The 27,852-nt window shown below is 53.8% G+C and overlaps 1 protein-coding gene across 2 annotated transcripts in view; it reads right to left on the minus strand.

Moving 5' to 3' along the window:
* Window positions 1–27,852, minus strand: part of LOC124554809 (regulator of nonsense transcripts 2-like) — a 233,707-nt gene that overhangs the window by 131,925 nt on the left and 73,930 nt on the right. For both annotated transcript variants that reach the window (XM_047128465.1, XM_047128466.1), the window contains one exon: window positions 37–182. In XM_047128465.1, the coding sequence (XP_046984421.1) occupies window positions 37–182 (146 nt within the window). The remainder of the gene's footprint in view (window positions 1–36; window positions 183–27,852) is intronic.

Raw genomic sequence — 27,852 nt, forward strand, 5'->3', positions numbered from 1 at the left:
AAACAAGTATCTGGCTCATATTAAACTGATACCCACCTTCAATCTATGCTTGCAAAGAGAACTGTAGTAATCCTTCAACAACAATTTTACATTGCGTTGTTTCTCTTTTGACAGCAGATTATATTGTGGAATTGCAATTCCATGTCGTTCTGAAAGTATGCGAAGTCTTCGTGGGACCAGTCCTACAAGAAAAAGGGAAATTGTCATTTTTTTTTTTTTGCACAAAACAATGCAATGTAAAAATACACAACAATAACAGCTGCAATGCTCCCCTTAGGAAATATATGTGAGTACACACACACACACACACACACACACACACACACACAAATTAAAAGCCATAATTTTTCTACAACAACCAACACAAACAAAGGGATGAAATAGGTAATGAGAACAGTTTCAACTTTAAAAATGTAAAAATACACAACAATAACAGCTGCAATGCTCCCCTTAGGAAATATATGTGAGTACACACACACACACACAAATTAAAAGCCATAATTTTTCTACAACAACCAACACAAACAAAGGGATGAAATAGGTAATGAGAACAGTTTCAACTTTAAGATAAAAATGAAACAACATTGTCAATTACAACAAATATTGTATTCATGTAAAATTGGAGTGATTTGAGCACTGTTGATAGTATACGAAAGAGTCAAAATCTTCAGTTTGGGATCAGAGATTTCTTCCTGGGAATGAAGATTTGAAAAAAGGTGACAGAATTTCTAAAGGTCATTATTATTAAGAAACCTGCATTGATTGATTGACTGAAGGGGGCATGGAGCTAAATGGTGAATATATCAGTCCCGCGATTCCAAAGTTACACACGGAAGAGAGAGGCTGCTAAAAGTGGACAGGAGTCAAACTATAAAATGAGGAAGTTAAAATACACACAGTAAAAGGTATAAAAGGGTAGCCCAAATCTAAAAACTGGGAAAACAGAGGGATAAAAGAGCGGTCTTTGCAAAGAAGAGTGGTCCTGGGTCCCAGAACGAGAAAACATGAAGAGAGGCCCCAACCACAACCACCTGGCCCCTGATCAAGGAGCAAAGGAAAACCTTATATCTGAAAATAAAAACCACTTTCACAGAAGTAACTGGGGACCAGTTAAACTATCCGTGAATCATCTGCCAATATTAAATTTAAGAAATCTGGAAAACAACACTTAGGACAAAGGGCCAACAGAGGGGGGACAGTCCACCAATATATGCGGTACTGTCAGTCTGGCTCCACAACCACATTGTGGGGGTGGTTCGCTACACAAGAGGAAACAATGAGTGGGGCTGGTATGACCAATGCGTAGACGGTATGCCATCTACTCATTGGTGAACTACTTCCGAGAGGAACAGAAGGAAGAGTGCCAAACTGCAGTAGACTTCTTGACTGTGCAGAGTTTATTACTGTGAGCAGTAGTGTTCCAAATGTCATTCCACTTTTGGGAAAAAAGAGATTTGATGTAGATCCACACATCTGCAGCTGGAATCATGAAAAGGAATGGGGTAAGTATCTGCATCACTAGCCAAATGGTCAGCCAGTTCATTCCCTGGGATGCCAATGACTTGGAACCCAGAGCAGCACAGCCAAGTCCAGAGAGAAGGTCATGGATAGCAGAGACCAAAGGGTGACGAGAGTAGCATTGGTCGATAGCCTGCAGGCTGTTCTTTGAGTCTTTACAAATTACAACACTGTCGAGAGAGGCCTGAGAAACAAAATGGAGGGCTCTGTAAATGGCTAGGAGCTCTGTTGTGAACACACTATGTGATACCAGCAATAAAAGATGTTCTACACCAGTAGGAGACATGAAAACATATCCCACCTTATCTATCATCTCAGAACTATCAGTGTAGAAGAAGGTGGCACCCTGGAACTCTGCAAGGGCGACAGAGACCTTAGGACCCTGGAACAAGTCGGTCCTAATCCGTGGTCTAGGCACTATCCAGGGGGGGAGGAAATACACGGGGTGCATTCCAATGACTCGAGATACCGACAGAGGGAAGTGGGACGCATTCCAACCAGCAATTCCTCCCATGGGCGGTTATCAGGAGAGAGACATTCGTCATTCGCAAAGAGGGCAGAGGACACGGGATGGTCAGGGAATTGGCGAATGGCAGTTGGGTAAGAAACCACGAGTTGGCTCCACCATATTTGTAGAGAGAGAAAGAGAGAGAGAGAGAGAGAGAGAGAGAGAGAGAGAGAGAGAGAGAGGAGAGGGGGGGGGGGGGGAGGGGGGGGAGAATCCCTGCTTCTGCTATGATACTGTCAAAAGGACTAGCACGAAAGGCACCAACAGCCAGATGCACACCACAACGATGAACAGGGTCAGCACCAATAGCCAGATGCACCTCACAATGGTGAACAGGATCAAGTATTTGCATAGTGGAAGGAGCCACTGAGCCATAAACCTGACTACCATAATCTAGTCTGGACAAGACCTGAGCACATTAAAGATGGAGAAGAGTGGAACGGTCTGCACCCCAAGAAGTGTGGGCCAGGAGGCGGAGAGCATTAAGGTTTAGGAGGTGAATATGGGGCAGCCAAATCAGCTTTTTATCAAAAATAAGGCCCAAGAAATGGGACTTTGCTACAACATCAAGGAGCTGGTCGTCTAAATGAAGTTCTGGATCGGTGTGTACTGTGAGTCGACGACAAAGATGCATGACCTGTCTTTTGGAGGGACAAAACTGGATGCCATGGGAGATGACCCATCAGAGTGGGAGCTGCACTAGATGCAAAAATCATCAACGTACAATGCCGGGGTAACCACTGGCCCAACAAATGTTACAAGTCCATTGATGGTTATGAGGAAAAGTGTGACACTTAACACAGAACCCTGTAGTAGGATACTGAGTGAAGTGCCAATTCGAATCCAGAGGAGCCAGTGAGATAAAAACCTGCAGATAAAAATCAGAAGGGGGCCACAGAAGCTCCAGTCATGGAAGGTAACTAAAATGTGATGGTGCCAAGCTGTGTTGTATGCCTTATGTAGGTCAAAGAAGACCACAACAAGGTGCCGGAAGTTAGTAAAAGACTGCCGGATCACTGTTTCCAATCTGAGTAAATGGACAGGTGGAGAGCATCCTTCCCAGAAGCCACACCAATACAGGGAAAAAAGGCCCCGAGACTCGAGTACCCAACACAACCTGAAGCTAACCAGTTAACAAAGTAAATTTGTCAGGCTAATTGGATGGTAGCTGTTGAGAGATGTTGGGTTCTTCCTGGGCTTAAGGACGGGGATAACTATACTGTCTCACCACTGCACCTGTGAGCCAAATGTGGTTAAAGATGGTTAAAGACCCTGAGGAGGTGATGTCTCTGGATAATGTCTAAGTGTTGGATCATCTGGTTGACGATGGAATTCGGGCCTGGAGATGTGTCTTGTGAAGAGGTAAGAGCCTTCAAGAATTCCCATTCAATGAAGGATGCATTTTAGGGTTCAGCATGGTGTGGGCTAAAACAGAAGGGGGTCTGTGCAACACGGCATTTCTGCAGGAGAAAGGTAGCGGGTCAAGAAGAGGATGCTGATGCCGTCGCAAAGTGTGCCACAAGCTGTTCTGCAAAGACCAATGGATCAGTGCACAGAGCACCTTAAAGGTTAAGACCCTGGACAGTTCACTGTTGCTGGTGGCCCAGAAGGTTATGGAGCTTGGACTAACACTGCAATGAAGAGGCATTCATCACCAGGGAGGAAACATAGCACATATCCAGCTTAATAAAAGTGAGGAGGTTGGTCAGTGAATGGTGTCATTTACATTTACATTTACATTTACATTTACATCTACATCTACATCCATACTCAGCAAGCCACCTGACGGTGTGTGGCGGAGGCTACATCTACATCCATACTCCGCAAGCCACCTGATGGTGTGTGGCGGAGGGTACCTTGAGAACCTCTATCGGTTCTCCCTTCTATTCCAGTCTCGTATAGTTCGAGGAAAGAAGGATTGTCGGTATGCCTCTGTGTGGGCTCTAATCTCTCTGATTTTATTCTCATGGTCTCTTCGCGAGATATACGTAGGAGGGAGCAATATACTGCTTGACTCCTCAGTGAAGGTTTGTTCTCGAAACTTCAACAAAAGCCCATACCAAGCTATTGAGCGTCTCTCCTTCAGAGTCTTCCACTGGAGTTTATCTATCATCTCCGTAACGCTTTCGCGATTACTAAATGATCCCATAACTAAGTGCGCTGCTCTCCATTGGATGTTCTCTATCTCTTCTATCAACCCTATGTGGTAGGGATCCCACACCGGTGAACAGTATTCAAGCAGTGGGCGAACAAGTGTACTGTAACCTACTTCCTTTGTTGTTGGACTGCATTTCCTTAGGATTCTTCCAATGACTCTCAGTCTGGCATCTGCTTTACCGACGATCAACTTTATATGATCATTATATTTTAATAATTTATGGAATTAACTGCTTCCAGTTGCTGACCTGCTATATTGTAGCTAAATGATAAGGGATCTTTCTTTCTATGTATTCACAACACATTACGCTTGTCTACATTGAGATTTAATTGTCATTCCCTGCACCATGCATCAATTCGCTGCACATCCTCCTGCATTTCAGTACAATTTTCCATTGTTACAACCTCTCGATATACTACAGCATCATCCGTAAAAAGCCTCAGTGAACTTCCAATGTTATCCACAAGGTCATTTATGTATACTGTGAATAGCAACGGTCCTATGACACTCCCCTATGGAACACCTGAAATCACTCTTACTTCGGAAGACTTCTCTTCACTGAGAATGATATGCTGCATTCTGTTATCTAGGAACTCTTCAATCCAATCACACAATTGGTCTGATAGTCCATATGCTCTTACTTTGTTCATTAAACGATTGTGGGGAACTGTATCGAACGCCTTGCGGAAGTCAAGAAACACGGCATCCACCTGGGAAGCCGTGTCTATGGCCCCGTGAGTCTCGTGGACGAATAGCGCGAGCTGGTTTTCACACGATTGTCTTTTTCAAAACCCATGCTGATTCCTACAGAGTAGATTTCTAGTCTCCAGAAAAGTAATTATACTCGAACATAATACGTGTTCCAATATTCTACAACTGATCGACGTTAGAGATATAGGTCTATAGTTCTGCACATCTGTTCGATGTCCCTTCTTGAAAATGAGGATGACCTGTGTCCTTTTCCAATCCTTTGGAACACTACGCTCTTCTAGAGACCTACGGTACACCACTGCAAGAAAGGGGGCAAGTTCCTTCACGTAATCTGTGTAAAATCGAACTCGTATCCCATCAGGTCCAGCAGCCTTTCCTCTTTTGAGCGATTTTAATTGTTTCTCTAGCCCTCTGTCGTCTACTTCGATATCTACCATTTTGTCATCTGTGCGACAATCTAGAGAAGGAACTACAGTGCAGTCTTCCTCTGTGAAACAGCTTTGGAAAAAGACATTTAGTATTTGGCCATTAAATCACTGTAGCACCTGTCGATGTTCCTGGATATCGACTCTATGTTCTCAGTCCACTGTGGTACTGGTCGACAATGAGGGGGACCTGTGGAGAGGGGGATAGCAGTGCCAGCGGAATGAAAGATAGCGTCAGAGACGTCTTGCATAACCACAACAATGCAACCCAAGAGAGAAGTATTGAAGTGCACAGCACACGTATACAAAGGCCAACAGCTCTGTGGAATGCCCAATGTGGGAGCCTGTCTGACTGGCGGCAGCAGGGAAATGCCAGAATTACCGGACAGTGGTCATTGTAACAAAAATCATCATTGGATGACCGATTTAGGGAAGCCATGAGAGGAGGGGAGGAGATCATGAGATCGATAGCAGTAAAGGTGCCATGAGTGGCACTGAAGTGGGTAGGGGAACTGTCACTAAGGAGACACAAATCGAAGTAATAAGTTAGTCAATTACTCCTAATTGACTACCCATTGAAGTGGCACACCCTCACAGTGGGTGGTGGGCACTGAAGCCCTTGAGGAGGAGGAACGGGGACAGGAAATGCTGTATTAAGGTAGAGAGTTCAACATAAGGAAATAGTCTACCTGGAGGGAGGTAGACATTGCAAACGGTGATTGCTCGAGTCGTTTGCACTCTAACCACTATTGCTTCCAGGTTGGGATGAAGGGGGATCCAGTCACTAATGACATAGGAGTGAACCAAAGTGCAGACCCCACCAGATGCTAGTCCGGGGCCAGCACGGTTCCGACAGAATGCCCAATAACCACAAAACATTGAAGAGTGGTCACCAGGGAAGTGCATTTCTTGAAGAGCAAGACGGAACGAAGAATAGGAGGAAAGAAGACATCTTACTTCTGGTAGACGGCTGTGGTGTCACCGCCAGACACCACACTCGCTAGGTGGTAGCCTTTAAATCGGCCGCGGTCCATTAGTATACGCCGGACCCGCGTGTCGCCACTGTCAGTGATTGCAGACCGAGCGCCACCACACGGCAGGTCTAGAGAGACTTACTAGCACTCGCCCCAGTTGTACAGCCGACTTAGCCAGAGATGGATCACTGACAACTATGCTCTCATTTGCCGAGACGATAGTTAGCATAGCCTTCAGCTACGTCATTTGCTACGACCTAGCAAGGCGCCATAGCATTTGATATTATTTTATATTGTGGTTATAACATGTACCGTCAAGAGAGATGTTCTACAATTGTGGATTAAAGTTAAGTATTGCATCAACTACGTACTTTATCTGCTGCTATTAATTCCTTTAACTGTTCCAGACCTCACGCCAATCTGCGTGAGCTTAACGCGTGCCTTTCGGCTTCCTCTCATTGTGACTTGGCTGTCTTGCCAAGTCACAACAATGGCGATAGTATGCACTGCCTTTCCACTGGGTGATCATGGGGAGTGAGTCCAGGCTAGACATAAAGAAGCCTGGAGGAAGTCATATCACTCTGTCAGTGGTTGTCACTGACAAGGATGTGATGAAATTCATAAATAAGATGTCAGACTCAGGTTGCGAGAGGGGAGATGGCACCTCTGGGGGCACCGGAGGGGCCTTGTCTTGGTACTTGAGTGTCATCTTCTTCTCCTCTGTCACAGATGGAGGAGGGCAGGGCAGGGCAGGGCAGGGCACAGATGGAGTACAGGGTTTGCAAGATTAGGAACCGAAAGAGAGCGGGCAACCTTGAGGCGCACAGATGGTGCATCTTGTGACCAAGTTGTGCTCGTAGGCTTTCAGCCTGAGACACGCTGCGGACAGCACCATCACCAACAGGTGCTGAAAAAGGGGGGCACTTCTTTGGCCGGGGAGAGCGGTTCCTGGAGGGGAGGTTGTGGGAATTGCATGGGAGGGGGAGGGGAAAGGGGGAGGGGAAAGGGGGAGGGGAAAGGGGGAGGGGAAAGGGGGAGGGGAAAGGGGGAGGGGGCTGGGGTAAGGAAGAGGTATGAGGTGGGGAAAGAATGTAACAGAGGCAAAAGTTGAAGAAAGTGACACTGGATGGACTCTCTTATATTTTTGGCGAGCCTCAGCATAAGACATGTCATTGAGAGACTTGTACTCTTGGATCTTCTTTTCTCTCTTGTAAGCTGGCCAATCTGGTGAGCAAGGGGAGTAGCGGTCATGACAACTGACACACATGGGCGGTGGAACACAGGGGCTTCCCTCATTGAGTCACCACACAGAGGGTCTGACGAACAGCGGGAAGACAAATGCCCAAAACGCGAGCACCAAAAGAACCTCACAAGTGGTGGAACATACGGCTTTACGTCACATCTGTACCACATAACAGTGACCTGCTCTGGGAGGTTATCCCGCCTCAAAACCTAGAAAGAAGGCACCAATATTGGTGCAAGTGTCTTTGTGACTCTTCTGTACATACTGCACAAAATGAACACCACGCAGCTCCAGATTAGCCTGGAGTTCCTCATCTGTTTGAAGGATAAGGTCCCTATGGAAAATCACTCCCTGGACCATATTCAGAGATTGGTGAGGGGTAATACACACTGCGACATTGACAAGATGATAACAAGCACGAAGAGCTGCAGGCCGCGTGGCATAAGAAGCTTTGATCAACAGGGAGCCCAAACGCATCTTACTGAGACACTCCACTTCATCAAACTTGTCTTCAATATTCTCTACAGAAAACAATGGCTTTGTGTCAACGAGTGTGTCCCTATCCGTCCCAGTATAGACGACGTAGCAGGGAAAGCGTTTCGTACCAAGACAGCAAGCCTGGCCATCCTCCCATGGTGTAGCCAGGGAAGGGAAGGCTGTTGCATTATACGAAGCAACGTTCAAGGATCCCTCACCATTCAAAGAGCCGGCCAATTGAGAACGGCGAGATTTCTTGTAGCTTCATGCGCCAAGCATACCACCCACTCCAATCAGTAGCTCTCCCCATGAATGCAACCCAGCCACAACAACAGACATGGCGGCCGTTGCCGGGTCTTCCAATCCTCTAGGAAGACAAGCAACCACTCCTTGGCATACATGTGGAGGCAACAGCTCAGGTAACAGTAGTGTGATCCCTGTATTGTCAGGGGGCTCAGTGAGATGGGTACATAGTCCCACAAAATGGACTGGCTACACCTGCTGATGATCTAGCAGGGAGGAAGGGGGCTACGGTGGGGAAGGAAGAGGGGAATCCACAACGCAGACACTAGGGAGGGAGTTCTTCCCCATATGGCTCACACTACGAACAGAAAATTTAGAAGTGGAGGTCAAACCTCAAGCGGGGACCTAAATGCCAAAAAGGATTAAAGGAACCGGCAGAAGGAACAAAATCAAAAGCAATTCAGCAAATCAGGAGGATAGCCAGGTCGATGTAAATCAGAACTCCAAGAGAGGGGAAGGAGGGGGCAATGGGGAAGGAGGGAGGGAGGGAGGGAGGGGCGGGGTGAAGGAAATGCAGCCAGGTAAGGGAGAATTGGCTGCAACTGCTAGGGGATGTGTGTGTGCCATGCACAAACTCATGAAAGAACCGTGAGCCCACTGGGGGGAGAAACAGCTCTTAAGAAATATGCACAGAGCAAATTATGAAGCAGATGCAAGAAAAAATTACATCCGTTAACAACAAATTGTTTAAGTGAAATAGACCATTTGTTTGGAGTACAGTGGATACTGGTGGATACGAGGGTAGTTTGAAAAGTTCTCAGAATCACCACAAGAGGTCAGTGCTAGCACAACGAGTTGTTAACATGATATTCACTGCACTACTGCCTGTAAACACATGCCACGTCAGTGCTCTTGGAAGAGAGCTGTGGTGGTGATGTGGCTCTGTTGTTCCCGTGTAGTGATTTATGAAGATGGAGGGGGAGGGGGGGGGGGGGGGGAAATTGAGATTTAAGAGGTGATTAAGTACTTCGTAAAGAAAGGTATGAAAGCAAAGGACATTCATGCTGATTTCCAGAACACACTGGGGGACTCTGTTACTTCATATTCAACTGTTTTCAAGTGGACAAATGAATTTAAATTTGGTCAGGAGAGCTTAGCTGAGGCTCCGCGCAGTGGTCAGCCAAGATGTCACTACTCCAGAAATCATAGCAAAAGTGCACAAAATGGTCATGGAAATGCAGCCAGGTAAGGAAGAATGGGCTGCAACTGCTAGGGGATGTGTGTGTGCCATGCACAAGCTCATGAAAGAACCGTGAGCCCACTGGGGTGCATGAAATTGCTCACACTTGCCAGATGTCATCTGAAAGGGTATATCACATTTTAATTGAAGAATTACAAATGAAAAAATTATCTGCAAAATGGGTGCCGCGACTCATGACGCTGGATCAAAAACACAAGAGAATGGGCATATCGGAACAATGTTTGGCCTGTTTTAGGAGAAATGAACAAGATTTTTTGTGCCGGTTTGTGACCACAGATGAAACTTGAGTGCACTACTATACCTCAGAAACAAAACAACAGTCAAAGCAGTGGAAACATGCTGATTCTTCGCCACCAAAGAAAGCAAAGACAATTCCTTCGGCGGGAAAGGTCATGGCATCATGTGTTCTAGGATGCGAAAGGGATTCTGTTGGTAGATTATCTCCCCACTGAGCAAACAATTACTGGAGAATACTATGCTAACATCATAGACAATATGCAACAAAAGATTCATGAAAAAAGGCCAGATTCAGTAAGGAAGAAAGTCATCTTCCATCAAGACAATGCACACCCGCACACGTGCCATCGCCATGGCAAAATCACATGAACTAAGGTATGAATTGTTGTGACACCCGCCTTATTCACCTGATATGGCTCCGTCAGACTTCCATCTCTTCCCAAAACCGAAAATGTTTCTTGGTGGGCAAAGATTCACTTCAAACAAAGAATTGATAGCCGGAGTTGACAACTATTTTGCAGGCCTGGAGGAAACACATTTTTGAGATGAGATCAAGGTACTGGAACATTGTTGGACAAGTGCATTAATCTATAAGGACACTACATTGGAAAATAAAAAAAAGTTTCAGTGATGTAAGTACTTTTTTTCTATTCCGTTCCGAGAAATTTCCAAACCACCCTCATAGATAATGGTCCTACATGAATAATTAAATGTAAAAGAGATAATGGTCCTACATGAATAATTAAATGTAAAAGAGTATGTGGAAATGAATGCTAATAAAACACTAAGAAAGATGAACACAGGGCCAGAGTGGGAGGGGTGGAATCAACAGGTCAGTTGTCAATGCCCTCTGTGAATACAAATGTGCATATTTTATGTATTGACCAAAGAATTCTTTCTTCACAAATAATGTAACTGTGATGGAGTACAATGGAAATGAAATAAGTAGTTTTCTGACAATCGGTGACTACACTCGTTTCTGGAAGAGCACAGATGCCCACCTCTATAGTAAAGATGTGCATCGAAGCATGCACCCACCAATGCTGACACTAAAAAGTATATGGGACAAGCAAGCCTAAAGGTTTATAGGAGATAAACAATTAAAATTATTTATAATGGGTGTGCTTTTTTCTGAAAGATGTGTGTTTGTAAACACGACAAGGCAAGTGTTTTATGCTGTAAGTGCAAACAGTTGTCATCAGAGTGGAGAGAGCTTCACTCTCCTGTCGGTGAAGAGATTGAGGCAGCCAGTTCTCTCACTCTCTCTGCCTCTCTCTCTGCTGGTGCACCATACGTGCTCAGCTGAGGAGCAACATACAACCTGCAGTGCTGTGTGTGTGTGTGTGTGTGTGTGTGTGTGTGTGTGTGTCAGCGGTGAGGTTATCAGTGCAGTGCCCTGACACATTTTAAAAGGAATGAATGTGGATAAAACTGTTGTACACAGTGAGGATAAAACCTATAAAATGACATTCATGCACTCACTCCCACCTCACTAGCATTCATTCACAAACTTACTCTATCTCAAACACCTTAAGACAATGCAAAAAGGGTGAAAGTTGCTATACCACCAATTACAATATAATTAAAATGACACACAAGCTAAAACAATGGCACAGGCAAATGTGACAGGCTGACCATTCACAAAAAACATGGGCGAGGCAGTCGCTCTGGCAACACTAAGACCATCCTCATGTTCCGCAACCCTCTGGTCTGAAAATGCAACACAGCCTAATAAAATGTGATGCACAGTGATCTGTACGCCACAAGCACCACACATTGCAGGGTTGTCTCGCCAGAGCAAGAAGTCATGTGTCATAGGGCTGTCGTCTATGTGAAGATGAGTAAGGAGGACCTCGTCCTATCGACGTGGCTGGAAGGAGATGTGCCAAGGCCATGTCATGGGCTTTACTAGACGAAACTTATTGTCTGTCACTTCAAGCCATTCAGCAGGGCTATAGCACGCCGGGGGATGGTGCACCAAACTAACTGAGGATTGCGACATGCCTCCTTGGCTCCTACATCTGCCCTTACATTCCCTGCAATACCCCCAAGTGCCCTGGTACCCAGCAGAAAGACACTTCCTTCCCCAGCTGTTGTAACTGGAGGAGGCGTCCTGGATATTCTGGACTACTTTATCTGCTGGGCACATGCAATGTAGAATGTGAAGGGCATTCATAGAATCTGAACAGACAAGAAATTTCGTACCTGTATCGCTTATCATCTCCTCCAGAGTCCCCAAGATTGCACATAATTCCACATCTCTTCTAAAGACAGGTGTAAAGTTGTGGTGCTCAGTTAAAATGTCCTTAAATAATGTATTAATAACATGGGCCACAGCACATCCTCTATAGTAATGCATTAAATTTAAAATTACTATGGGCCTATGCAGTAAGCAAAGTGGCAGACAGTTAAAACTCTGGATTTGGGGTTGTACTTGCTCCACACCAAGTGACTCCAGCACACACCGCATGCAGATCCCAAACAGCCTTGTTGCTTGTGGACAAATGGAGAAAAGGCTTTCCAGAGGCAAGTGAACAACAGTATGGCATGCAGGTGAAGAGGAGCTGTGAGGTACTTGCATGCCTGATGCACTACAAGGAGCTGTCATCAGACTGTAAGTGGCGGTTCACCAGCCTCGGCACAGAGACTGGGTATGGGGCTGGGTCCTATAACCACCTGTTGCTAGTCTAACCTCCTCATGGTGGAAACTGTCATCTTCTGATAAGAAAGCCTTGCTGATCCATACACTGTGCACCCATAGTCTAGGTGCGAACGCACGAAAGTCCTATACAACAGGAGCAGACGCTCCCTGTCCCCTCCCCGAGACCTGTGGCTAAGGCACTTTATGATATTCAGTGCCTTCAGGGTTCTGGCTTTCAGGCCTCTCAGGCATGGCAACCATGACAATTGGGAGTCAAAAATGAGGCCCAGAGACCTCGCTGAGTCTTTAGAATATGGAATGGTGTCGCTCACATGCAAGGCAGGTAAATAATGACAAGAACAATTAAAACACACACACACACACACACACACACACACACACACACACACACACACACACACACACCTGCAGAAAACTGAAACCCCGTCTTTGCAGCCCACTCCTCTAATCTCTGCACAATAAGTTGCAACTCGCAAGTTGCTGTTGCAACACTGGAGGAGGAACAGAAAACAGCAAGATCATCCACAAATAAGGAGCATTGTACAGGACTCCTCACTGAAGACGTGGTACTGTTTACAACTATGACAAAGTGGGTAACTATTAAAACACTTCACTGAGGAACACCATTCTCCTGTTCCAACCAATCCAACAGCATGTCACTAACGCAGGATCTAAAAAGCTGCTTAGACAGGGAAGACCATATGAAGACAGTTGGACTTTGGGAGGTGGTGGGTGCCTGGAAAGATACGGTACAGGAGATCTGTATGTGTACACAGTTGGGAGGGTAATTATGGTCTGCAAATGCCTGAGTGAGACCCTCTGTATACTTTAAGAGGGACTGCTCATCACTACAGATGCAACTGCCATGGATGGCTAGGCTGTATGGAAGGGATTTCTTGCCATGGAATGGGTGGCACCTGTCAAAGTGGAGATATTGCTGGTAGTTGATAGGTTTGATATGGACAGAGGTACTAAAGTAGCCATCTTTGAGGTGGAGGTGAACATCAAGGAAGGTGGCTTGTTGGGTTGAGTAGGACCAGGTGAAGTGAATGGGAGAGAAGGTGTTGAGGTTGTGGAGGAATATGGACAGGGTGTCCTCACCCTCAATCCAGATCACGAAGATGTCATCAATGAAATTGAACCAGGTGAGGGGTTTGGGATTCTGGGTGTTTATGAAGGATTCCTTTAGATGGCACATGAATAGGTTGCCATGTGGGTGCCCATAGCCTTACCCCAGATTTGTTTGTACGTAACGTCTTCAAAGGAGAAGTAATTACGGGTGAGGATATAGTTGGTCGTGGCAACCAGGAAGGAGGTGGTTGGTTTAAGGCCATGGGTTCAAATGGTTCAAATGGCTCTGAGCACTATGGGACTTAACGTCTGTGGTCATCAGTCCCCTAGAACTTAGAACTACTTAAACCTAACTAACCTAATGACATCACACACATCCATGCCCGAGGCAGGATTTGAACCTGCGACCATAGCAGTCGCGCGGTTCCGGACTGCGCGCCTAGAACCGCTAGACCACCGCGGTAAGGCCATGGGCATTGGGGTGTTAGTGTAAAGGGAGGTGGCATCAATACTGCCAAGCAGGGCACTGTGTGGTAAAGGAACAGAAACTGTGGAAAATTGGTGGAGGAAATGGTTGATATTTCTATATAGAATAGTAGGTTACAGGTATAGGCTGAAGGGTGTTGGTTTAAAAGAGCAGAGATTCTCTTGGTGGTGGCAAAGAAACTGTCCACAATGGGGCATCATGAGTGCCTTTGCTAATAGCACATCAACTTCAGTGCCTCTGCTAGGCTCATGACTGTATTGTTTGGACACTAGATGACTGGAAAACCATGGCATGGTCAGATAAGTCCCAATTTCAGTTGGTAAGAGCTGATGGTAGGATTCAAGTACAGTGCAGACCCCTCTAAGCCATGGACCGAAGCTGTGTTTACATGGAATGGAGTGTGTCCACTGGTCCAACTGAACCGATCATTGACTGGAAATGGTTAGGTTTGTCTACTTGGAGACCACATGCAGCCATTCATAGTCTTCCAGTTCCCAAACAATGATGGAATTTTTATAGATGACAATGTGCCATGTCACAAGGCCTCATCATCAGTGTTCTGCCAAATGGCAGGTTTTCACGTGGTAGTTCTTCACGCTCTCCGGTCTTCTGCCATCCTCTTCAGGTGTGCATAATTTCCTCTTCCCTTTATGTCATCTATCATCTTGTATCTCCTTCTTTCTCTCAGTCTTCTCCCACAAACTGATCCTTCCAAAGCATCTGCGGGCAAGCACTCCCTTCTCAATGAATGACCCAACCAGTTCTTTTTCCTTTCTCTTACAACCTTCAGCAGACATCTTCTCTCACCTACCCTTTCCAATACTCTTTCATTACTCACTCTTTCCATCCAGCTTCTCCTCTCCATTCTCCTCCACATCCACATCTCAAATGCTTCTAACCTTTTTTCATCCTCTCATCTCAGTGTCCATGTTTCTGCCCCATATAGGCCACACTCCAGACAAAACATTTGCCAAGCCTTTTCCTTAGTCCTTTATGTAATTTGCCACAAGGCCACAACTGTTCACAATTGGTTTAAAGAACAATTTAGACCATTCAAGTGAGTGATTTGGCCACCAAAATCGCCTGACATGGATCCCATCGAAGATTTATGAGACATAATCAAGGTCAGTTTGTGCACAAAATCCTGCACCAGCAACACTTTCACAATTCTGGATGATTATAGATGCAATATTTCTGCAGGGGGCCTCAAAAAACTTGCCGAGTCCTGCCACGTCGAGTTGCTGCACTACGATGGGCAAATAGGAGGTATCCTACACGACTTGACAGCTCAGTGTATGTGATTACTGTTGTTACTTTGTACTCAACAGAACATTCTTCATCAAGACATGTCCACAGGCAAGAGTATCCTTTTATTACTGACAAATGTCAAAGTCACTTATGAATATCAGAAACACGTTTCATACAAGCTAGACGAAGTATTAAGTAGTGTATGATATATTTTTGTTTTGCATTTTCTTTATTTTTATATTTTTGTCGAGGAATTGCATTTCCTAGCATTATACAATAAATATGTATTGTTTTCTTTATTTTTACTAAAACATTCTTCTGTTGCACATTACAAATCAACCATTTTTTTAATAAAACCTGAATTAAACATTGACAATTTCAGTCTTTCTATAAATATTGGTTATTTTTAGGTAACAGAGAGGAGGATAACTATGTAGGATAAAAATATTGTGCAAGTTACCCGTCCCTTTATATATCCTGACTCACTTTCTATACAATTCACCGTGTCTGGTTTTTAAGGAAATTTATTACGCCACTGATCGCATATGTAAAGAAAGCAATTATTATGAACTATCGTCTGATAACTACGCAACACACCTGATGTATAGCCAACGCGGGTGCGACCTTAACTGACCAAAGCTACTCGGAAACTACTGTAGTCTACACTTACTTATGGTAGTCTGTGGCAGCCTATGGTAGTTTTACAACTCAACTTACAGGGTGACAATTACGAAATAAAATCGTCATAACTTATAAAAGGATTGTGTTAGGGTGTTCGAACTGCATGGTTGGCCGCAGAGCATGATGAGAATTAGTATGTGCATTATGGTTTGGTTTAGTGATGAAACCCACTTTCATTTGGATGGGTTCATCAATAAGCAAAACTGGCGCATTTGGGGGGGACTTAAGAGTCCACATTTCGTGATCCAGAAGTCTTTTCACCCTCAACAGGGGACTATGTGGTGTGCAATGTCCATTCATGGAATAATTGGTGTGATATTCCTCGATGACACGGTGACTACCAAACAGTAAATGAAGGTTTTGGACGATGATTTTATCCCCATTATCCAAAGTTACCCTAATTTTGACAAGATATGGTTCATGCAAGACAGAGCTTGGCCCCATCAATGCAGGAGTGTGTCTGATGTTCTGGAGGAGTACTTGAGGGGACTGCATTCTGGCTCTGGGATACCAAGAAGCCACTGGCATGGGCCTCAATTGGCCACCATATTGTCCAGATCTGAACAAATGTGACTCCTTGTTGCGGAGCTACATTAAAGACAAGATGTACAGCAATAACACCAAAACCATTGCTGAGCTGAAAACAGCCATTCAGGAGGTCATCGACAGCATCGACATTTCAACACTTCAGTGGGTCATGCTACTCGTCTGTGCCACCTCATCGCCAATGATGGCTGACATATCGAACATGTCATAACCTAAATCCGAATACCTGTAGTGACATTTACATGTTGAATAAAGTGTGTTGTATGCCATAGTTTGTAACTAATTTACATTTTTTCCCCCCGTCCACATAGTTCAATAATTGTCACTCTGTATGATAGAACGAGGCTCTCAATATCTCAGTCTGTGGTATAGTAATGAATGAAAACTCTTTTTGTCAGTTTTTGTGCGGCCACGATATAATTTCATCGTTTCACTCTATTGTAATAGCAGCAAAGGAGTAAGATAAGTTGAGGAAAAGAATGTGATATTTATCATTTCATTGTAAGTAAACTCTATGATGACAGATATGTTCTGGAAAAATCCGTACTGTATCCAGCCCCACAAATAGACAGACAGCAAAGATCATCTATGCATTGTTGGCCGACAGCAGAGTGTGGGCGCATCCAAGATCAACTTGGGCGAGTTGGCCTCTAGAAGAGCCATGGGTTTCTTTATTTTAATTGTTAAGAAATAATTGCAGCACTCTACATTCATCTGAACTAATGGTTCATCCGTGGTATTGAAGGGGGTTTCAGTCAGTCACTATTGAGGGGCTGAGGAGAAAGCGAGCTTGGGTCACTAAGACAACGTATGTGACTGCATCAGAGTTAGGAAATGTTTACAACTGTCATAATCAATAACCACATGGCGCAAAATTGTATCCATTACTTCATCAGTGCAGAATTTTCTGTGATTTTATTGAAGAGTATAAAAAATTGTTCTTGGACGGAGTTGCGTTTAAAATGCAAGATATTAGGTGTGCAGTAACTGGTCTAGGACCTGATAAGTGTAATTATTGTTTCAATTTTGTCGGAGTTGGGCTTCTTGCATTTTGCACGACATTAGCGGAAAGGTCAAATGACTTTAAGTTGGTATGGGCGCTTTTTTTGGAGTACAAAGTCATACTATGGGGTAGTAACATCGTACATATGGAGCCATTGCTTACCGAACATTATTTTCAAAGTTTTCTGGAACAGTAAATCAAGCACAGGAACACACGGATCGGAGGTGAATTATCATAGACAGTGTATTTTGCCCATACATATTGTTATTGATGTAACCAACCGAGACCACATTGCCCTAGTTGAACCATTTTAAAGCAGAAATTCCAACTACTACCATTATTTCTGTAGTAAAAGTCACTTCACAACTAGGATTTGTTATTCGGTCACATCTGAGAGGCCAGCATCTGAAGAGGATTATACTTCGAAAATCTGCAATTTAAGAAATTTACTTCTCATCCCACCCGTAAGTCTCCCCTGACCCACAGTTCTGGGCCACTTTCTCAAAATCTATACCTTCTCCTAGACCTCTCCAGCCTTTTCCTTCACCCCTCTACCTTTCCCTGCAACCCCTTCTGCCTGAACAAGGAGCCATCGACTCCGAAAGCTTATCTAATGAAAACTCTCTTTTGTTTGCGTGTTCTGCCACCATTTGGTGAATAGATATTTTTTATCTATGCAATTAAATTATTTTGTGAAATTTAAGTTGAGATATAGAGTGGTGGTGCACCTATGATCTACCACACCCCTCTCACTTTATGTGGGGCTAATAGTTCTTTTGCGGCACGGGGAGCAGAGGGGCGGCACGGGGAGGGGGGGAAAGAGTGGGGGCACGGGGAGGGGCGGAAAGAGTGGGGGGCACTGGGAGGGGGGGAAAGAGTGGGGGGCACGGGGAGGGGGGGAAAGAGTGGGGGCACGGGGAGGGGGGGAAAGAGTGGGGGCACGGGGAGGGGGGGAAAGAGTGGGGGCACGGGGAGGGGGGGAAAGAGTGGGGGCACGGGGAGGGGGGAAAAGAGTGGGGGCACGGGGAGGGGGGAAAAGAGTGGGGGCACGGGGAGGGGGGAAAAGAGTGGGGGCACGGGGAGGGGGGAAAAGAGTGGGGGCACGGGGAGGGGGGAAAAGAGTGGGGGCACGGGGAGGGGGGAAAAGAGTGGGGGCACGGGGAGGGGGGAAAAGAGTGGGGGCACGGGGAGGGGGGAAAAGAGTGGGGGCACGGGGAGGGGGGAAAAGAGTGGGGGCACGGGGAGGGGGGAAAAGAGTGGGGGCACGGGGAGGGGGGGAAAAGAGTGGGGGCACGGGAGGGGGAAGAGTGGGGGCACGGGAGGGGGAAGAGTGGGGGAACAGGGGGTGGCGAGGAGAGGGAAAGAGTGGGGGAACGGGGGGCGAGGAGAGGGAAAGAGTGGGGAAACGGGGGGCGAGGAGAGGGAAAGAGTGGGGAAACGGGGGGCGAGGAGAGGGAAAGAATGGGGAAACGGGGGGCGAGGAGAGGGAAAGAGTGGGGAAACGGGGGGCGAGGAGAGGGAAAGAGTGGGGAAACGGGGGGCGAGGAGAGGGAAAGAGTGGGGGAACGGGGGGCGAGGAGAGGGAAAGAGTGGGGGAACGGGGGGCGAGGAGAGGGAAAGAGTGGGGGAACGGGGGCGAGGAGAGGGAAAGAGTGGGGGATCGGGGGGCGAGGTGAGGGAAAGAGTGGGGGAACGGGGGGCGAGGTGAGGGAAAGAGTGGGGGAACGGGGGGCGAGGTGAGGGAAAGAGTGGGGGAACGGGGGGCGAGGTGAGGGAAAGAGTGGGGGAACGGGGGGGCGAGGAGGGCGAAAGAGTGGGGGAACGGGGGGGCGAGGAGGGCGGAACGGGGGGAAAGGAGGGCGGAACGGGGGGAGAGGAGGGCGGAACGGGGGGAGAGGAGGGCGGAACGGGGGGCGGGGAGGAGGGGGAAGAGTGGGGGCGGGGAGGAGGGGGAAGAGTGGGGGCGGGGAGGAGGGGGAAGAGTGGGGGCGGGGAGGAGGGGGAAGAGTGGGGGCGGGGAGGAGGGGGAAGAGTGGGGGCGGGGAGGAGGGGGAAGAGTGGGGGCGGGGAGGAGGGGGAAGAGTGTGGGCGGGGAGGAGGGGGAAGAGTGGGGGCGGGGAGGAGGGGGAAGAGTGGGGGCGGGGAGGAGGGGGAAGAGTGGGGGCGGGGAGGAGGGGGAAGAGTGGGGGCGGGGAGAGGGGGGGGAAGAGTGGGGGCGGGGAGGAGGGGGAAGAGTGGGGGCGGGGAGGAGGAAGAAGAGTGGGGGCGGGGAGGAGGGGGAAGAGTGGGGGCGGGGAGGAGGGGGAAGAGTGGGGGCGGGGAGGAGGGGGAAGAGTGGGGGCGGGGAGGAGGGGGAAGAGTGGGGGCGGGGAGGAGGGGGAAGAGTGTGGGCGGGGAGGAGGGGGAAGAGTGGGGGCGGGGAGGAGGGGGAAGAGTGGGGGCGGGGAGGAGGGGGAAGAGTGGGGGCGGGGAGGAGGGGGAAGAGTGGGGGCGGGGAGAGGGGGGGAAGAGTGGGGGCGGGGAGGAGGGGGAAGAGTGGGGGCGGGGAGGAGGAAGAAGAGTGGGGGCGGGGAGGAGGGGGAAGAGTGGGGGCGGGGAGGAGGGGGAAGAGTGGGGGCGGGGAGGAGGGGGAAGAGTGGGGGCGGGGAGGAGGGGGAAGAGTGGGGGCGGGGAGGAGGGGGAAGAGTGGGGGCGGGGAGGAGGGGGAAGAGTGGGGGCGGGGAGGAGGGGGAAGAGTGGGGGCGGGGAGGAGGGGGAAGAGTGGGGGCGGGGAGGAGGGGGAAGAGTGGGGGCGGGGAGGAGGGGGAAGAGTGGGGACGGGGAGGAGGGGGAAGAGTGGGGGCGGGGAGGAGGGGGAAGAGTGGGGGCGGGGAGGAGGGGGAAGAGTGGGGGCGGGGAGGAGGGGGAAGAGTGGGGGCGGGGAGGAGGGGGAAGAGTGGGGGCGGGGAGGAGGGGGAAGAGTGGGGGCGGGGAGGAGGGGGAAGAGTGGGGGCGGGGAGGAGGGGGAAGAGTGGGGGCGGGGAGGAGGGGGAAGAGTGGGGGCGGGGAGGAGGGGGAAGAGTGGGGGCGGGGAGGAGGGGGAAGAGTGGGGGCGGGGAGGAGGGGGAAGAGTGGGGGCGGGGAGGAGGGGGAAGAGTGGGGGCACGGGAGGGGGAAGAGTGGGGGCACGGGAGGGGGAAGAGTGGGGGCACGGGAGGGGGAAGAGTGGGGGCACGGGAGGGGGAAGAGTGGGGGAACAGGGGGGTGGCGAGGAGAGGGAAAGAGTGGGGGAACGGGGGGAGAGGGAAAGAGTGGGGGAACTGGGGGGAGAGGGAAAGAGTGGGGAAAATGGGGGGCGAGGAGAGGGAAAGAGTGGGGAAAGGGGGGGCGAGGAGAGGGAAAGAGTGGGGAAAGGGGGGGCGAGGAGAGGGAAAGAGTGGGGAAATGGGGGGCGAGGAGAGGGAAAGAGTGGGGAAATGGGGGGCGAGGAGAGGGAAAGAGTGGGGGAACGGGGGGCGAGGAGAGGGAAAGAGTGGGGGAACGGGGGCGAGGAGAGGGAAAGAGTGGGGGAACAGGGGGCGAGGAGAGGGAAAGAGTGGGGGAACAGGGGGCGAGGAGAGGGAAAGAGTGGGGGAACGGGGGGCGATGTGAGGGAAAGAGTGGGGGAACGGGGGGCGGGGTGAGGGAAAGAGTGGGGGAACGGGGGGCGAGGTGAGGGAAAGAGTGGGGGAACAGGGGGGCAAGGAGGGCGAAAGAGTGGGGGAACAGGGGGGCAAGGAGAGCGAAAGAGTGGGGGAACGGGGGGCGCGGAGGGGGGAACGGGGGGAGAGGAGGGCGGAACGGGGGGAGAGTAGGGCGGAACGGGGGGAGAGGAGGGCGGAACGGGGGGAGAGTAGGGCGGAACGGGGGGAGAGTAGGGCGGAACAGAGGGCGGGGAGGAGGGGGAAGAGTGAGGGCGGGGAGGAGGGGGAAGAGTGGGGGCGGGGAGGAGGGGGAAGAGTGGGGGCGGGGAGGAGGGGGAGGAGGGGGAAGAGTGGGGGCGGGGAGGAGGGGGAGGAGGGGGAAGAGTGGGGGCGGGGAGGAGGGGGAAGAGTGGGGGCGGGGAGGAGGGGGAAGAGTGGGGACGGGGAGGAGGGGGAAGAGTGGGGGCGGGGAGGAGGGGGAAGAGTGGGGGCGGGGAGGAGGGGGAAGAGTGGGGGCGGGGAGGAGGGGGAAGAGTGGGGGCGGGGAGGAGGGGGAAGAGTGGGGGCGGGGAGGAGGGGGAAGAGTGGGGGCGGGGAAGAGGGGGAAGAGTGGGGGCGGGGAAGAGGGGGAAGAGTGGGGGCGGGGAAGAGGGGGAAGACTGGGGGCGGGGAAGAGGGGGAAGACTGGGGGGGGAAGAGGGGGAAGACTGGGGGCGGGGAAGAGGGGGAAGACTGGGGGCGGGGAAGAGGGGGAAGACTGGGGGCGGGGAAGAGGGGGAAGACTGGGGGCGGGGAAGAGGGGGAAGACTGGGGGCGGGGAGGATGGGGAAGAGTGGGGGCGGGGAGGATGGGGAAGAGTGGGGGCAGGGAAGAGGGGGAAGACTGGGGGCGGGGAGGAGGGGGAAGACTGGGGGCGGGGAGGAGGGGGAAGAGTGGGGGCGGGGAGGAGGGGGAAGAGTGGGGGCGGGGAGGAGGGGGAAGAGTGGGGGCGGGGAGGAGGGGGAAGAGTGGGGGCGGGGAGGAGGGGGAAGAGTGGGGGCGGGGAGGAGGGGGAAGAGTGGGGGCGGGGAGGAGGGGGATGACTGGGGGCGGGGAGGAGGGGGAAGACTGGGGGTGGGGAGGAGGGGGAAGAGTGGGGGCGGAGAGGAGGGGGAAGAGTGGGGGCGGGGAGGAGGGGGAAGAGTGGGGGCGGGGAGGAGGGGGAAGTGGGGGCGGGGAGGAGGGGGAAGAGTGGGGGCGGGGAGGAGGGGGAAGAGTGGGGGCGGGGAGGAGGGGGAAGTGGGGGCGGGGAGGAGGGGGAAGAGTGGGGGCGGGGAGGAGGGGGAAGAGTGGGGGCGGGGAGGAGGGGGAAGAGTGGGGGCGGGGAGGAGGGGGAAAAGTGGGGGCGGGGAGGAGGGGGAAAAGTGGGGGCGGGGAGGAGGGGGAAAAGTGGGGGCGGGGAGGAGGGGGAAGAGTGGGGGCGGGGAGGAGGGGGAAGAGTGGGGGCACGGGGGGAGGGGGGCACGGCGGGAGAGTGGGGCACGGGGGGAGGGGGGAAAGAGTGATGGCACAGCGGGAGAGTAGGGCACGGGGGGAGGGGGGAAAGAGTGGGGGCACGGGGAGCAGAAGGGGGAAAGAGTGGGGGCACGGGGGGCAGGAGGGGGAAAGAGTGGGGGCACGGGGGGCAGGAGGGGGAAAGAGCGGGGGCACGGTGGGCAGGAGGGGGAAAGAGTGGGGGCACGGGGGGCAGGAGGGGGAAAGAGTGGGGGCAGCAGGGGGAAAGAGTGGGGGCAGCAGGGGGAAAGAGTAAGGGCATGGGGGGCAGGAGGGCGAAAGAGTGGGTGCACGGGGGGCAGGAGGGGGAAAGAGTGGGTGCACGGGGGGCAGGAGGGGGAAAGAGTGGGTGCACGGGGGGCACGAGGGGGAAAGAGTGGGGGCACGGGGGTAGGAGGGGGAAAGAGTGGGGGCACGGGGGAAGGAGGGGGAAAGAGTGGGGGCACAGGGGGAGGGGGGAGGGGGAAAGAGTGGGGGCACGGGGGGAAGGAGGGGGAAAGAGTGGGGGCACGGGGGGAAGGAGGGGGAAAGAGTGGGGGCACAGGGGGAGGGGGAAAGAGTGGGGGCACAGGGGGAGGGGGAAAGAGTGGGGGCACAGGGGGAGGGGGAAAGAGTGGGGGCACAGGGGGAGGGGGAAAAAGTGGGGGCACAGGGGGAGGGGGAAAGAGAGGGACACGGGGGGACGCGGAGGGAGAAAGAGGGGGCATGGGGGGAGGGGGAAAGAGTGGGGGCACGGGGGGAAAGAGTGGGAGCACGGGGGGGGGCGAAGAGTGGGGGCACGGGGGGGAAGAGTGGGGGCACGGGGGGCCAGAGAGGGAGCTGGGGGGGGGGGGGAATGATTGGGGGCTCGGGGGGGAATGATTGGGTGCTCGGGGGAGAAGGGGAATGAGTGGGGGCACGGGGAGGAGGGGAAATGAGTGGGGGCACGGGGTGGAGGGGAAATGAGTGGGGGCACGGGGAGGAGGGGAAATGAGTGGGGGCACAGGGAGGAGGGGAAATGAGTGGGGGCACAGGGAGGAGGGGGGGATGAGTGGGGGCACAGGGAGGAGGGGGGGATGAGTGGGGGCACGGGGAGGAGGGGGGGATGAGTGGGGGCACGGGCGGGTGGAGGGGGGGATGAGTGGGGGCACGGGGGGATGAGGGGGAAAGAGTGGGGGGAGGAGGGGGAAAGAGTGGGGGCACGGGGGGAGGAGGGGGAAAGAGTGGGGGCACGGGGGGAGGAGGGGGAAAGAGTGGTGGCACGGGGGGGAGGAGGGGGAAGCAGTGGGGGCACAGGGGTGGGAAGAGCAGGGGCACAGGGGGTGGGGGAAGAGTGGGGGCACAGGGGGTGGGGGGGAAGAGTGGGGGCACAGGGGGTGGGGGGGGGAAGAGTGGGGGCACAGGGGGTGGGGGGGGGGGGAAGAGTGGGGGCACAGGGGGGGAAGAGTGGGGGCACGGGTGTGAGGAGGGGGAAAGAGTGGGGGCACGGGTGTGAGGAGGGTGAAAGAGTGGGAGCACGGGGGGAGGGGGAAAGAGTGGGAGCACTGGGGGAGGGGGAAAGAGTGGGAGCACGGGGGGAGGGGGAAAGAGTGGGAGCACGGGGGGAGGGGGAAAGAGTGAGGGCACGGGGGGGAAGGGGAAAGAGTGAGGGCACGGGGGGGAGGGGGAAAGAGTGAGGGCACGGGGGGAGGAGGGGGAAAGAGTGGTGGCACGGGGGGGAGGAGGGGGAAACAGTGGGGGCACGGGGGTGGGAAGAGCAGGGGCACAGGGGGTGGGGGAAGAGTGGGGGCACAGGGGGTGGGGGGGAAGAGTGGGGGCACAGGGGGTGGGGGGGAAGAGTGGGGGCACAGGGGGTGGGGGGGAAGAGTGGGGGCACAGGGGGTGGGGGGGGAAGAGTGGGGGCACAGGGGGGGAAAGAGTGGGGGCACGGGTGTGAGGAGGGGGAAAGAGTGGGGGCACGGGTGTGAGGAGGGTGAAAGAGTGGGAGCACGGGGGGAGGGGGAAAGAGTGGGAGCACGGGGGGAGGGGGAAAGAGTGGGAGCACGGGGGGAGGGGGCAAGAGTGGGAGCACGGGGGGAGGGGGCAAGAGTGGGAGCACGGGGGGAGGGGGAAAGAGTGGGAGCACGGGGGGAGGGGGAAAGAGTGAGGGCACGGGGGGGAGGGGGAAAGAGTGAGGGCACGGGGGGGAGGGGGAAAGAGTGAGGGCACGGGGGGGAGGGGGAAAGAGTGGGGGCACGGGGAGGGGAGGGGGAAAGAGTGGGGGCACGGGGAGGGGAGGGGGAAAGAGTGGGGGCACGGGGGAGGAGGGGAAAGAGTGGGGGCACGGGGGGAGGAGGGGAAAGAGTGGGGGCACGTGGGGAGGAGGGGTAAGAGTGGGGGCACGTGGGGAGGAGGGGTAAGAGTGGGGGCACGGGGGGAGGAGGGGTAAGAGTGGGGGCACGGTGGGGAGGAGGGGTAAGAGTGGGGGCACGGTGGGGAGGAGGGGGAAACGGTGGGGGCACGGTGGGGAGGGGGAAACGGTGGGGGCACGGTGGGGAGGGGGAAACGGTGGGGGTACGGGGGGGAGGGGGAAACGGTGGGGGCACGGCGAGGAGGGGGAAACGGTGGGGGCACGGCGGGGAGGGGGAAACGGTGGGGGCACGGCGGGGAGGGGGAAACGGTGGGGGCACGGCGGGGAGGGGGAAACGGTGGGGGCACGGCGGGGAGGGGGAAACGGTGGGGGCACGGCGGGCAGGGGGAAACGGTGGGGGCACGGCGGGCAGGGGGAAACGGTGGGGGCACGGCGGGCAGGGGGAAACGGTGGGGGCACGGCGGGCAGGGGGAAACGGTGGGGGCACGGCGGGGAGGGGGAAACGGTGGGGGCACGGCGGGGAGGGGGAAACGGTGGGGGCACGGCGGGGAGGGGGAAACGGTGGGGGCACGGCGGGGAGGGGGAAACGGTGGGGGCACGGCGGGGAGGGGGAAACGGTGGGGGCACGGCGGGGAGGGGGAAACAGGGGGAGGGGGAAACGGCGGGGAGGGGGAAACAGGGGGAGGGGGAAACGGCGGGGAGGGGGAAACAGGGGGAGGGGGAAACGGCGGGGGCATGGGGGGAGGGAGGAAACGCCGGGGGCACGGGGGGAGGGAGGAAACGGCGGGGGCACGGGGGGAGGGAGGAAACGGCGGGGGCACGGGGGGAGGGAGGAAACGGCGGGGGCACGGGGGGAGGGAGGAAACGGCGGGGGCACGGGGAGAGCGAGGAAACGGCGGGGGCACGGGGAGAGGGAGGAAACGGCGGGGGCACGGGGAGAGGGAGGAAACGGCGGGGGCACGGGGAGAGGGAGGAAACGGCGGGGGCACGGGGGGAGGGAGGAATCGGCGGCGGCACGGGGGGAGGGAGGAATCGGCGGCGGCACGGGGGGAGGGAGGAATCGGCGGCGGCACTGGGGGGAGGAATGAAACGGCGGCGGCACTGGGGGGAGGAATGAAACGGCGGCGGCACTGGGGGGGGGGGAGGGGGAAACGGAGCGCGGCACGGGGGGTGGGGGAAATGGGTGGGTGCACGGGGAGAGGGAAAGGGTGGGGTCAAACAGCTCTAAGAACTTAACTTAACTTCTGAGGTCATCATTCCCCTAAAACTTAGAACTACTCTAACCTAACTAACCTTAAAGACATCACAAACATCCGAGAGACGATTCGAACATGCGACCATAGCGGTCGTGCGGTTCCAAACTGAAGCACCTGGAACCGCTCTGCCACTCCGGCCGGCAAAAGAGTAGGGACATGAGGGAGAGTGGGGTGGGGCAAGAGGTCAGTGACGGGCAAGAAAGGTGGGAGAGGGGGGAAGACGTGTAAGAGGGGGAAGAGGGGGGATTGTGGGTAGAGGGGGAGGTGTGGGTGGAGGAGGGAGTGTACGTGGAGGAGGGAGTGTACGTGGAGGGGGGTGTACGTGGAGGGCGAATGTGGGTGGAGGCAGGAGTGCGGGTGGAGGCGGGAGTGTGGGTGGAGGGGGTGGAGGGGGGAGTGTGGGGGGAGTGTGGGTGGAGGGGGAGTGTGGGTGGAGGGGGGTGGTGGTGGAGGGGGAGTGTGGGTGGAGGGGGTTGGTGGTGGAGGGGGATGGAGGGGGAGAGTGGGTGGAGGGGGGTGGTGGTGGAGGGGGATGGAGGGGGTGTGTGGGTGGAGGGGGAGAGTGGGTGGAGGGGGAGAGTGGGTGGAGCGGGAGAGTGGGTGGAGCGGGAGAGTGGGTGGAGCGGGAGAGTGGGTGGAGCGGGAGAGTGGGTGGAGCGGGAGAGTGGGTGGAGCGGGAGAGTGGGTGGAGGGAGAGAGTGGGTGGAACGAGAGAGTGGGTGGAGGGAGAGAGTGGGTGGAGGGAGAGAGTGGGTGGAGGGAGAGAGTGGGTGGAGGGAGAGAGTGGGTGGAGGGAGAGAGTGGGTGGAGGGAGAGAGTGGGTGGAGGGAGAGAGTGGGTGGAGGGAGAGAGTGGGTGGAAGGGGAGAGTGGGTGGAGGGGGCAGTGTGGGTGGAGTGGGGTGGAGGGGAAGTTTGGGTGGAGGGGAAGTTTGGGTGGAGGGGGAGAGTGGGTGGAGGGGGAAGTGTGGGTGGAGGGGGGAATGTGGGTGGAGGGGGAGTGAGGGTGGACACTGGGTGAGTAAAGGGGGAGGATAGGTAGTGGAGGAGATAGGGGATTGGAAAGGGGTTGTGGGGGAGAGTAAGAGGGGGAGAGACAGGGAAGGGGAAAGGACGAGGGGGAGGGGGATGGGGAGAGGACGAGGGGGAGGGGGATGGGGAATAGGATGAGGGGGAGGGGGATGGGGAAGAGGACGAGGGGGAGGGGGATGGGGAATAGGATGAGGGGGAGGGGGATGGGGAAGAGGACGTGGGGGAGGGGGATGGGGAAGAGGACGTGGTGGAGGGGGATGGGGAAGAGGACGTGGTGGAGGGGGTGAGGAAGAGGGGGTGAGGACGAGGGAGAGGGAGTGAGGAAGAGGGGGTGAGGAAGAGGGAGAGGGAGTGAGGAAGAGGGGGGGAGGACGAGGGGGGAGGACGAGGGGGTGAGGAAGAGGGGGTGAGGAAGAGGGGGTGAGGAAGAGGGGGTGAGGAAGAGGGGGTGAGGAAGAGGGGGTGAGGTAGAGGGGGGGAGGAAGAGGTGGGACTAAGAGGTGGGAGGAAGAGGGGGGAGGAAGAGGGGGAGAGGAAGAGGGGGGAGGAAGAGGGGGGAGAGGAAGGCGGGGGGAGGAAGAGGGGGAGA

The sequence above is a fragment of the Schistocerca americana genome, chromosome X (assembly GCF_021461395.2).
Source record: "Schistocerca americana isolate TAMUIC-IGC-003095 chromosome X, iqSchAmer2.1, whole genome shotgun sequence".
Lineage (NCBI taxonomy): Eukaryota > Metazoa > Arthropoda > Insecta > Orthoptera > Acrididae > Schistocerca > Schistocerca americana.